Source organism: Vipera ursinii, assembly GCF_947247035.1.
Source record: "Vipera ursinii genome assembly, chromosome: 3".
NCBI lineage: Eukaryota > Metazoa > Chordata > Lepidosauria > Squamata > Viperidae > Vipera > Vipera ursinii.
The window spans coordinates 75,124,394-75,136,825 of NC_139516.1; the positions used below are offsets into that span (position 1 = coordinate 75,124,394).

The window sequence follows — 12,432 nt, forward strand, 5'->3', positions numbered from 1 at the left end:
TTGTGTATCCATGAAAGCACTCTACTAAGTGCTCTATCTGTTCCTGTAGCAATGTCCCCAGCATGGAGGGGAAATTCTGGTAGGTCCTGAATGGACAGAATTCTGGCCGTAGGGGCCAGGTCTGGTTTCGTTAGTGGCAGTGGAAGTCTGCTGAGGCCATCAGCATGGCCCATTTCTTTACCAGGTTTGTGAACCAATTTAAACGTGTATGCAGATAAGAAAATAGACCATCTCAACATTCTTGGGGAAAGTATGTGGGGGGTTTGTTTGTCTGTTGTGAAGAGTCCCAACAGTGGTTTGTGGTCTGTAAAGACCGTGAAGTCCCTGCCAAATAAATAGTCATGGAATTTTTTTTATTCCAGCTACAATGGCTAGGGTCTCTTTGTCAATTTGAGCATAGTTACACTCAGCAGAGGACAGTGTCCATGAATAAAATGCAATAAGGACTTGTGTTCCATTCTTTTCTAACTGACTCAAGACTGCTCCCACCCTATATGGAGATGCATCACATGCTAAACAGACTGGTTTAGACTCCCTAAAATGAGTTACAGTGGATTTAACTGACAATAGTGCCTTTAAGTCCTGGAAGCTTTTTTCATGAATGCTGGTCCATTTCCATGGAGCTTTCTTATCTAACAGCCTATGAAGAGGCTCTGCCAATGCAGCCTTGTTAGGCAGGAAGGCATGGTAGAAGTTGAGGAGGCCCAAGAATGCTTGTAGCTCTCCTTTGGATTTAGAACTAGGAGCCAATTGAATGGCTTTCACTTTGGATTCAGTAGGGTGAATGCTGTTAGCATCAATTCGAAATCTTAGAAATTCTGTTGAAGGAACCCCAATACTACATTTACTCTTTAATTTGACGCTTGCTTCTTGAAGCCTCTGTAAGACAGCCCTGAGCTTGCTGGCTAACACTTCTGTAGATTCTCCAGCAATAAGTACATCATCAAAATAAGGGCAAACACCCTGAATGCGTTTAAGTGTGCGTTCCATGATTCCCTGAAAAATGCCTGGAGCAACGCTAACTCCAAATTGTAAACAATTTACTTTGGAAGCCCCCCTATGAGTCACGATCATCTGAGCTGCAGCTGTGGCCTCATCAACTGGCAGTTGCTGATAGGCCTGTGCTAAATCTAATTTAGCGAAAATAGTGCCCCCTTGCAAAGAAGCTAAAATGTGGTTCACCACTGGAACAGGGTAAGTGTGTTGTTTAAGGGCTTTTTAATTGTCTGCACATATTCTGATTTCTCTGTTTGCCTTAAGTGGAGTGACTATAGGAGTTTCCCACTCCCCACCATCAACTGGTTGTAAAATGCCCTGTTCTACAAGCTTGTCTATTTTTGAGTCAATTTTATGTTTGAGGGCAAAAGGGACCCTTTGAAGTTTAACCCTAATGGGAACTACGTTGGGATCTAGCTTGAATGAGATAGGCGGGCCTGTGTATGTTCCTAGAGCTGAATCAAAAACGTCTGCAAAGTCCTCGCAAACTGACAAAAGGTTTGCAGCTTGTGTCCAGTTGATACCAGTTATTTGAATGACTAAAGCATCAAACCAATAAAGTCCTATGAGACCAGTTCTCTGGCCCCCTACTACTATGACATCCAGGTGCCCATAAAACCCCTTAAATTTTACAGCCAAGGTGGCTTCCCCCTTACCTTTGACATAAGCATTTTGAAAGTCAGTTAAAATTATGTTGGAGGGCCTTAGCTTGGCCCATTTTCTACTGCGACTGCACATGAAATTGAAGGTGTCCAGGGAAATAATGGAGACAGCAGAGCCAGAGTCCAACTCCATTTGACAAGGGACTCCTTGTAGTTCTACCTGAAGTTTGAGTTTAGGTTTAAGGGGGCGTCGAGCCTTGGTGCGACATACACTTCTACGGCTTCTACAAAACCCCACACTAAATGGACCCTGGGCCCCGGTACTTCTCCTTGTCAGATCTTCCAACTGCTGTTTGGGTGGACTGTCCCTCTGGCGAGCTCTGCAAACTGCTGCGATGTGGCCTGTTTTGCCGCAGGCCCTGCACGTGGCTGACCAGAATCTGCAATCAGCACGTTGGTGGTTGCCGCCACAACCTTTACATCTAGGTAAGAGAACTGCCTTGTAAGTGTTCTCTTGCTGTTTGCTGCTGCAGTGCTGTGCGTTGGGTTACTTGTGAAGCTTGTTGTCTTCAGGATCTTCTTCCTCCAAAGATTCTTCTGAGCGTTTGGTGTCCTCGTGGTGGACTGTTTCTTTGTGCTTCGTCATTTTGGTGGGCTGGACTGTCTGGACTGCACCCCCAGCGGCTTCATCTGCCATTACTTCATCTTGGGCTTCGATGAAGGTTAAATTCAGTCTGGGAAAAAGTCTTTGCTGGAGTGTTCGGTTCCGTAGGCCGCAGACGAGCTGGTCTCACAGTTGCTCCTCTACGTCAGAAAATTTACAGAGGCATGCGGCCTGCCTCAAGGCCGTGATGTATTCTGATGCTGTTTCGCCGGGCTGCTGCATTTGCTGTTCAAACTTGAAACACCAAGCAATCACTGACATCTTCGGCTGGAAATGCTCTCCCAGCTTTTTCTTGAGGTCCGCATAGGAAACTGACTCCAGCGGCATCAGGGCGAAGAGGTTTTTGGCCAGGTCGAATGTATCTGGGCCGCACACACAGAGCAGCGTGGAGGCCTTCAGCCCATCTACTGCAACTTGGTTTGCCCAGAGGTATTTTTCTCCGTGGGACAAGTAGGAAGGCCATCCCTCTGGATGCTTGACATCGAATTCGTGTAGTCTTCCGACTTTCGGCATTCTGTCTTCAGCTGGTTCCTGTGGTTTTCGATCCTGCTTCTCCAAGGCCCAGGGACTGAATCCGCTGAGCACATGGTCACTAGCATGGCTTGCTAGCCAACCATAGGGGGGGGAAATAAATGCCTTTTTCCTCCAGGCATGAGCTGCCTCTCCCCTAGTGAACTTCAGCTCTTTTGGAAAAGCAGGATCCCACCTTCATCGCCAGTGTTGTGTAGTGAGTTCTTCACGCAGGAAAGGAGACGAGGCAAGTGAGTTCAACAAAGCTCATGGTTTATTGCTTGCAGGATCTGAACTGAGAATTGGGCTGCAGCTTGCAGCAATTTATAGCCTGGCCCCTAGGTGGCAGCCAATAGGCTTAAAGCAACCCATTGCCGCCTAGGGGCAGCCAATAGCAGCACTGGAGACCTGGAGTCTGGGTTGCTGGAGAGACGTTAGCTGCTCCAGCTTACCACGTGGTGTTACAACTGAGCCCAATACATAACACATAGACTTGTCAAAATTTCCCATTCCTTAATCATTGTGGGAGGACACCCTCAAACAAGTAAGATCTGTTCTTGCTTCAAGATAAATGGTGTACAAAATTTTAGTTGTAATATTGGGATGGCTACTGAGACATATATGATTTCTTCACTCTTGGCCACAGATATAGAGAAGGATTTGTTTACTTTCTTACTAGCTTATATGCACTTCCAGTTATCACTCATGCTGAGCAGCTTGATATACTGTATTCCCTAAATAAAGATTAAAAATTACACATAAAGATCTCTCTCATATTAACTTTCAGTTAACTCCCAGTTCCATACCAGGTACCATAAACAGACTCAATTCAAAAAGAAAATATCTCATTATAAGAGGGAATACTTCATCATATTTCAGTCCCCATGTCTTGTTGGAAAAACTAGGTTTCAATAGCCTTTCTAAGAGAGGTTGGGGCCATACCCTTCTCCTGGACAATTTCTGTTCCAAAGAAATCTGACTTAAGAATGCTTTCCATTTTGCTGATCATCTGTCTATTTATTTTTCCCCCAATGTTGGTAAATTAAGTTTAATATTGAAAAAGGTTAGGTACCAATGTTTTAGAGAAGAAAGACTGGATCTGCTGGAACTAAGCAATTCTTGGGCCCTTGGCATTATTTCTAGTGACTATAGATATAGTATCCCAGTGATTTCATGGAAGCTTTCATTTCCACCTTCCTGACAGCAGCCTGGGAGGAGGTAAATATTGCAGAACTTCTGACTTCCCAGTGCTTCATAAATATCCTTTCATGTACGATTGCCTTGCCAATCTCTTTTCTGTTCAGGAGTGGTTACAGTGGTTGAATACTGTATCACAGCATAGAAGTTAGTAGACTTAGCTTAACCTTTTATATCGCTTGTAGCCACAATTACTTTCAATCCTTCCTGCAGGGATCTTTTCTCTATTTCCTGAAAGCTTATGTCGAAGTCATTATTTTATTTCAAAATTTTATTACAGTTGCAAACTTTCTACCTAGTCAAGCTTTGATCTAATCTTAAATATAGTCTCAGAATTATTGGTGGTGGTTTTAAAGGCTGCAAAGAGAAGCAAGTTGACAAAATTATCTTTGGCATGCAGCTTGTTTTACAAAGATTTAAGTACTCCTTCCTCTTTGCACGCTCATACTGACCCGAAGTGTTTTTTAATGTTTTCTCATCAAGAAAATAATAATAATTAAAATGTTGATAGGATCAATTATGCCACAGGCATATACTTCAGAATTCTAATAGTACTTTAGGCATTAATGAATAAATATTTCAGAAAAGTGAGCACTGTTTAAACACTTGGAAGTGAACAAGTGTATACTGATGAACGTTGAAATGGGTCTCTTTTTAAAACCAGATCTGAAATATTAAAAATGCTTCATCTGCTTAAAACAAACTGTGATATTGTAAGTATCCCTTACAAATCTGTAGGTTCACTATAACCTTAATAAGGTATGTGAAACTTCCAAGGCATATTATGATATACTCTAACTCAGACATGTCAAACACAAGGCCCAGGGGCCGGATCCAGCCCACGAAGTGGTTTCATGTGGCCCGCGAAGCCATCTTGGAAACAGTGAGGGAACAGCCCCCACTGCCTTGACCCTGGCCCAAAGACCCTCCTTCAGCCAGAGACCCTCAGATCTGTCCCACTCCTGCCCAGGCCCCCATATGCACCCCTGATTCGAACAATATAGAGCTGGCCATGCCCACCCAGTAGGCCATACGCACTCTAGCCACGCCCACCCAGTAGGCCACGCCCACCCTGGCCATACCCACCTGGCCCCCTGAGGGCAACCACAATGCTGATGCGGCCCTCAATGAAATTGAGTTTGACACCCCTGCTCTAACTCATCAAACTATCCCCTATCCATTCCCTCTTTACTTATAAAGCACTATCTAGATAAAGCCTAGCAACAACCTCTCCCACACTCAAAGGCTTATTTAAAATACAGTATTATGGATTCCAGGTATTTAGTACTTTATTCCACCATCCTAATAAAAATGAGGATGTTTCTCAACTATTACATCACTATGCTATATTGTCCGATTCTTTTGTAAAAGCATTTTGATTACATGATGGGCATATTGCTCTCAATGGGAAAAAATCATATGCCCCTTTAGGCATGGGTGACCTGACTAGAAATGTTTATGAAATTATTACCTTCTTTACATTAAGTTGCAGCTGAAAGTTAGTAGAAAGGCCATATCAAATTTATATGAGTATTTTCTCTAGATCAAGTATTCACATGTATCACTGTTGTTGAGATTATTTCTATATTTGTGAACATTCTTCCTGGTTGTGGAATATTGAATTATCTGAGCAATAGTTTTCTACCATTCCAATGCTGAAAATAGCAATGCCACATTGAAAAGCCAGATAGATTGGCTATGTTGTTAAACCAGACAGATTAGTTCTATTCTCCAATATACAGCAAAACTGCAACTAAAAAAAATGTATTTTTCTTTAAAAGATGGCTGTATACAAGACAATGCCTTACAAATGCCAATTGCCTCTGCAGCACATTTGGGAAAATTGTGAAGAGAAACCTGCAACTTATTCAACCAAAGAAAAATAAATTCTTACAAAGTATCAGTTTTAAGACCCACTGAAATCTTCTTTCGTATTCTTTCCAACATTGCAAAAATCTCCCCTTTTCAGTAGCTCCTTAGCAAAAGCAACCCTTAGAAATGAAAAAGGTCATGCAACGTATTGGAATAAAACTTAAACATTTGGATAATATGGCTAGAATAGACTTGTTCATGGACTTGTATGAAAATACATGGAGCTCAGCTCCAAATGGAGAACACACCAGGCTCTTTCTTGTCTGCATCCTTTAGACAAAAAGCATGATTGCTTGTTTGGCTTGAATATAAATCCATTGGTCAGTGGGATTAGTGGGATCTGTGCTTTATTCAGATTGTGGTCACATAGACACCTGGAAAAAGCAGGGAGGTAGTATTGCTTTAAGGCCTTTGTCTAAATGAGGTCATTTGGAGTAGTTATCTACAGCCCATGCTTAAACCTTAAATCCCCCTTTATAACCACACCAAATTGATTAAAAATAATGTTATTGCTGGTACATTTATAACAGCACCTGAGTGAAGGAGTTATAAGTGTGTGCAATTTGGAATAATCTAGATCAGGATAAACCACTTTATCTGCTTTACTACAGTTTCATAACGTGAAACAGATTGTTTTGATTCTTACATTTTTCAATACCAAACTGATAATAAATTTATGCTTACTGTATTTCATGCTAATGTGCAAATAAATTTTAAATGAAAACTTTATCCGCAAACGAGGACCAGGAGTTATTTATATCATGGATCTAACCGTCCAACATTTCTTACTTGATCTAAATTAGGTCTTACATGTTTAACTTCCTGGCACTTCGGAAGCATCAAATATTTCCAAAAGATCAAGTCTGAAAACAATTCCAAGAGGAATTAAAAAGTCTCTATCCATCTGAAACATAGGCTATCAACTCTCAACTTGCCTGTCTGTGTGAAATAACAGGTTCTTGTCTCTGATGTTGCAATTTTGTTTAAAATAGCCTTGATGATGGCAGGGTACATGAGAATGAAAAAAATAAAAAAGATGACAGCCTAAACTTCAAAGATGACCGATCACAGATAAAAGATTAAATAACTCAGCATTTGAAATACCAGATTATCTGTCTCCTGGCATCATGTCTGTATACCTCTCCTGCTGAGTTCTGCCAAGATACAACTGACATGTAAAGATGCTACATCTTACACAACTGAATTGCTATAGAGAATTCTGTTCCCTCCAGCCATCAGGTTAGAAGAAACAAATCCCCAATTGAAATATTAGTTAATCAAACATATGTTTTTGAGACAGGCAAAGCACTTAGACTTACAAGAGGTAAATATATTTTAGAGCCAGTTATATAAAAGCCTTTAAAATAGTTCAGTTTGCCATATTTAAGCACTCACAGATGGGCTATCAATGCGTAAGTAATGATTGCACACCTATTATTACTATTTTATGTATCCCAGTTTTTTAAAAAAATAATATGGGAAGAAAAGCATACTTACAAGGATTATTAGACATGCTGGTCCTATAAAACTCCATATAAAGTTATTCTTTGTGCTGAGCCAACATCTGTAAGGTAAGTAGGACAAAATATTTTGAACTACATTTACAGATTAAACCATCTTAGCCTGGTATTGATAGCTGAAGCAAAATATTTTACTTTGGTATTCTTATTTCTAGACAAAAGTTATTGAATGCATTGTTCCTGGGACTATAGGCTACCCATTTTTTGTAGACATGTACAGTGTTTTGAAGTCATGCTTCATTTCCAGAGAGGTTTGGGAGAAGTGTACTTTCAAACCTGTTTAGCAAAGCATTGTACACTAATTTTAAAAGGGAGGTGAATCAGCCATGTCACTTCACTTCACATTGTTTGAATCCCTGGTCAGGCAATAAGCTACTGGATAGGTCAGAAAAAGCTTTGGAGAAAGACATTGTATCTTCCAAATTTTAGAACTTAGGAAAGAGATGATAAGGAAGAAACACTATGGGAAGTACCTAGACAAGGAGCATTGTGTTACTTCCATGGTGATATGTCTTGACAATAGCCAGTTTTGTGTCTGATTTAGTTACTGGCCTAGAAGCCAGGTAACTGTAAGTTCTAGTTTTGTCTTAGGCAGGAAAACAGGTTGGGTGATCTTGGGCAAGTGATTGTCTCTCAGCCCAAAAATAGAAGGATGAAGGAGTATTAGGTGTGTTCACTGCCTTAAGTTACCTGTACAGTACTAAAGGTGGGATAAAAATCTAATAAACAAATAAATGGCTCAAAGAACCTTGCTGACACATAATTGGACCACCTTGGATAGGTCTTATTCCAGGTTAGTGGATATAGTCTTGCCTTAAAGAAGAATGAGGTGAGGAAAAAGGAGTCATTGAACAGATAGTAATGAACAAAAATTGATACAAAATATGGAAGAGGCCCCAGAATTCTCCATCCCTGAGAATGACAGAGCTGCCTTTTCAGAATAATTTGAATGAAATTTGAGATAAAAAAGTTTTTTTTGAAAGGAGATAATTTGGCCAAATTTTATCAATGTCTGATTGCTAGTTTCTAATTGTTGCCTGCCTTCAGGTGAAGGAATGCGGTGTTGCCAACCCTGTTTGGGCAGGCTACAAAGAAAACAGATAAAGTCATGCCAGAATGAAATTATTTGAATTGGAAAAAAGATAAGGGAACAAACCTACATCTTTACATAACAGGGAGATAATTTTTTTCTTGCAAATCCAATATTTAAATGTTGAAATAGCATTGAAATTATTTTTGCAGTAGCTTGGATAAAAGAGAAGAGAAAGGAGGAGAGATAGAGTAAGTTACTGTACATCAGAAAATGTAATAAGCAATCTATAATAAGAAAAAAGCTTGGGAAATAGATATACAGCATATAATATCAAACCAGGGCTGCTAAGAGTTGCCTTCTTCCAGGGAAATAAGACCTTTATAGATGAGACCACTAAATTTGATCATTTGATTTTCTCTTGCTTCAGAAATAAATACATAAAAATGTCTTGCCTAGAATGTAAACATTCAGTCTTGATGATCTCATTTAGACTTGGTTACAGATGACAGTTTCCCCCTGAATTGCTATATTGGGTTTCATCCAATTCAACAGAGGAGACAGAACTTTGGAATAAAGTGTCCACACATTGAAGCACAGGCAGATATGAGTCTGAGCCTAAATCTCTTCCCTCACTATCAAGGATCTTACGAATGTTTCTAATATTTAGTCAAAAATCAAGTGCACTCAAGGCACAATGAGGACGGTCAGCACAGGAACACCGATCCCTTATTGGGTCTTCTATTCATTCTTAAATGAGGAGTACTGAAGTCAAAAGTGTTAATGATATTTCAAAGCTGTCAGTATCAAATAACTAGATTTGTTAAAAATATTGACAAAGAGGATATCATAGCCAAAGCATGGTTGTGCCATCGCATCCTGACAGACTGTATTTGGACTATGTTTGAAGTATCTAAGATGTAAATAGTAACTTACACATCAGTTGTTCCATAGTATTTATATCCCAGTGCAGCAGAAATGCCAACCACCACTGCTGGGCTTACATAGCCAAAAATATAGAAATTCTTGTGTAAGAATCCTTTATTGTAGATTACTCCAACAACTATAAGATACAAGTGAATGCCTTCGATACACATCCATGCAAAAGCCGCTAGGAGGAAGTAATGGAGCAGTCCAGCAGTGATGGAACAGAATAGCTAGAAGGGGGGGAAAAGGAACAGTATAAGTGACTAATATAAAATAGTACATTTATTGCAAGGCAGGTTAAAACTTTCTTCCTGTACAGAGGAAGCACAGGTATTTCTGACATTTTGTCTCAATATAAAACCATTAAGGCCCTGTCATCACTCATCTGAATGTGTATAAGGAAACACTTGGACCACTGTCATTTGAAAACTGAAGCAACATAAATGCTTGTTTTGCCCATGTAAAATTTCTAGCTTGAAACATTCACCCTGACACATCAGACTATGCAAACTGCAGGCTAATGTATTCTCCCTTCCCCGAGATAGATTTAGATTTCTCTTGCTTTCCTTACAGCAACATTTTTCTACACTGATTAAAAATAAAGCAACCAATAAAACAAATTGGCAGAACTCCTGCTGATATTGGAACATTGCCAGTCTAAACAATTAAGAGTCTGCCTCCACTTTCATTAACGAAAGTCTCAATTCGACATGAAGTCCACAGGCAGAAGAACTGTTCAATGGAGTTTATATACTCTGAACTGAACTGAATTAGCTGGAACTGTTAGATGAGAATTTTAAAACCCCTCTAGTGGTATAATAATGTCAAATGCCAATTGTTAGATTGCGGAGGAATGAGACATGTAGGCGATGGCTGGAACAGAACCTTTATTGGATGGCAAGGTTGTAGAACAAAGATTAGGGAACTGGGGTTACCTGGGTCCTCTTATACCTGTCCAGGTGGGCACTGACCAATAGGTTCAAACCTTGGTTTCCCGCCTGGCGGTCAGCCAATAGTCTTCTGTGGTTTTCCCGCCAGTGCTGCTCCTTACCGGAGCTGTCCAGCAACAGCGCCTCCTGTAGTTCTTTTACTGTAACTTGACCCATACTGTAACTTGACACCCCTTCCCCCATAAGAACAGACAATGCCAATCCACTTTAAACTTACCCCCCCCCAACATAACTATTTGTACTTGTACTATTTACACTTGTTGTTGACCCCTTGCTTTTTTCACGACTGCACATAGTCCGTGAGGTAGGCTGGGGGCCTGTGCTCCCATCTTGACCACCTTAGTGTTCCCCCCGAGTCCTGTGTGGTGTTATCTGCATTGCTGGTGTGGGGCAACCCCGGAACAACATTTGTTTCTGGTGCCCGGTCCCCCTGGCCCTATTGATGCCCTGGCTGTGTTGGTCTTATTGTCCACAGGTCAGTGTCCCTGCCAGACTCTTCTGTGTGTGGTTGGTCAGGTTCTGTGTGTGGTTGATCAGGGTAGTTGGAGTGCGCCACTGGGCCTGCCCTATGTGTGCTTCCTGGTATGTTTTCAGGAGCTCTCCTCCTCACCTGATCTATATGTCTTTTCCACTGACAGCCCCACTCCACCCTTACAACGAATGACAGTGGCCCTGTCTTTTCATCCACATCTCCGGGCACCCATGTGTGCCCAGAGCCATATTTCCTTGCCCAGACCAATTCTCCAATGTCGAGGTGTCTGGGGGGTTTGGGTTTGGGTTGGTCTGTGTCAGTAGCCACTCTGTCAGGGTGTAGTCTGTCTAGTTTTGTTATGAGTCATCTGCCCCAATGTAGTTCCGCTGGGCTCTTTCCTGTTGATGAACAGGGTGTGGTGTGTTGGTGTAGTAAAAATTGTGATAACCTTTGCTTCCAGTCGCCTTGGATGATGCATTTCAGAGCATCTTTGGTTGTGCACACCATGTGCTCTGCCATTCCATTAGACGACAGGTGGAACGGGGCGGTCATGATGTGTCTAATCCAGTTGGTCCTCATAAACACCTGGAAATCCGTGGAAGTAAATTGTGGTCCGTTATCAGAGACTAACACGTCAGGGAGGCCATGTGTGGCAAAGAGTTCCCTGAGCACTTGGATTGTCCTCCCCGTGGTCATGCTACTTACTGGTACCACTTCCAACCACTTCGAGTGGCTGTCCACTACCACTAAGAATGTTTGTTGCTGAAATGGTCCGCATAGTCAATATGGACTCAGGACCAGGGAGTGTGTGTGTCCTCCCACTTGTGGACTGGTGCATGAGGCTGTTCCGGCTGGGACCTCTGGCAGGTATAACAGCCAGCTACCTGTTCCTCTATTGCCTTATCTAACCCTGGCCACCACAGGTACCTCCTGGCTAAAGCCTTCATTCTCACCACCCCAGGGTGCTCTTCGTGGAGAGATTGTATGAATCTGTCCCTCATCTTCTCAGGGATGATTACCCGACATCCCCATAACAAACAACCCTTGTGTGTAGACAATTCATGTCGCCTGATGAAGTATGCCTGGAATTCCGGGCCTGGGGACTTGTCCTGCCACCCTGTGCTCACCCACGTCTGTACCCTACTCAGTGTTTTGTTGGCAGGTGTTGCTGCTGCAATGTCCTTTGCACTGAGAGGGCACTCAGGGAGATCCTGCAATGCTAATATTTGAGATGCGGGAGCTGGGTCAGGTTCAGTGCTGGCTAAGGGCAACCTGCTTAACCTGTCAACGTGGCCCATTTCCTTGCCTGGTTTATGGACCAGCTTGCAAGAGTATGCAGACAGGAAAATGGACCACCTGAGCATTCTGGGTGACAGAATCTGGGGGGGTGTCTGTTTATCTGTGGTAAAAAGACCTAGTAGAGGTTTATGGTCAGTGAATATGGTGAATTCTCTGCCATATAAGTAATCATGGAACTTCTTCACTCCAGCAACTATCTGGGCGTAATTCCGCTCTGCCACTGACAATGTTCTGGAGTAATAGGCAATGGAAACTTGTTTCCCATCATCTTCTAAATGGCTTAGGACAGCGCCCACTCCATAAGTGGATGCATCACAAGTGATGCAGATGGGCTTAGATTCTATGAAATGAGTGATTGTGACATCACCCTCTAAAAGATCCTTTAAAGCCTGG

The 12,432-nt window shown here is 41.9% G+C and overlaps 1 protein-coding gene across 1 annotated transcript in view; it reads right to left on the reverse strand.

Annotated features, from left to right (window-relative positions):
* ADGRL4 (adhesion G protein-coupled receptor L4) overlaps window positions 1-12,432 on the reverse strand; it is a 121,092-nt gene that overhangs the window by 25,706 nt on the left and 82,954 nt on the right. Inside the window, exons 12-13 of the mRNA XM_083360244.1 lie at window positions 9,328-9,548; window positions 7,339-7,405 (exon numbers count right to left, since the gene is read on the reverse strand). Of these exons, the coding sequence (XP_083216370.1) occupies window positions 7,339-7,405; window positions 9,328-9,548 (288 nt within the window). The remainder of the gene's footprint in view (window positions 1-7,338; window positions 7,406-9,327; window positions 9,549-12,432) is intronic.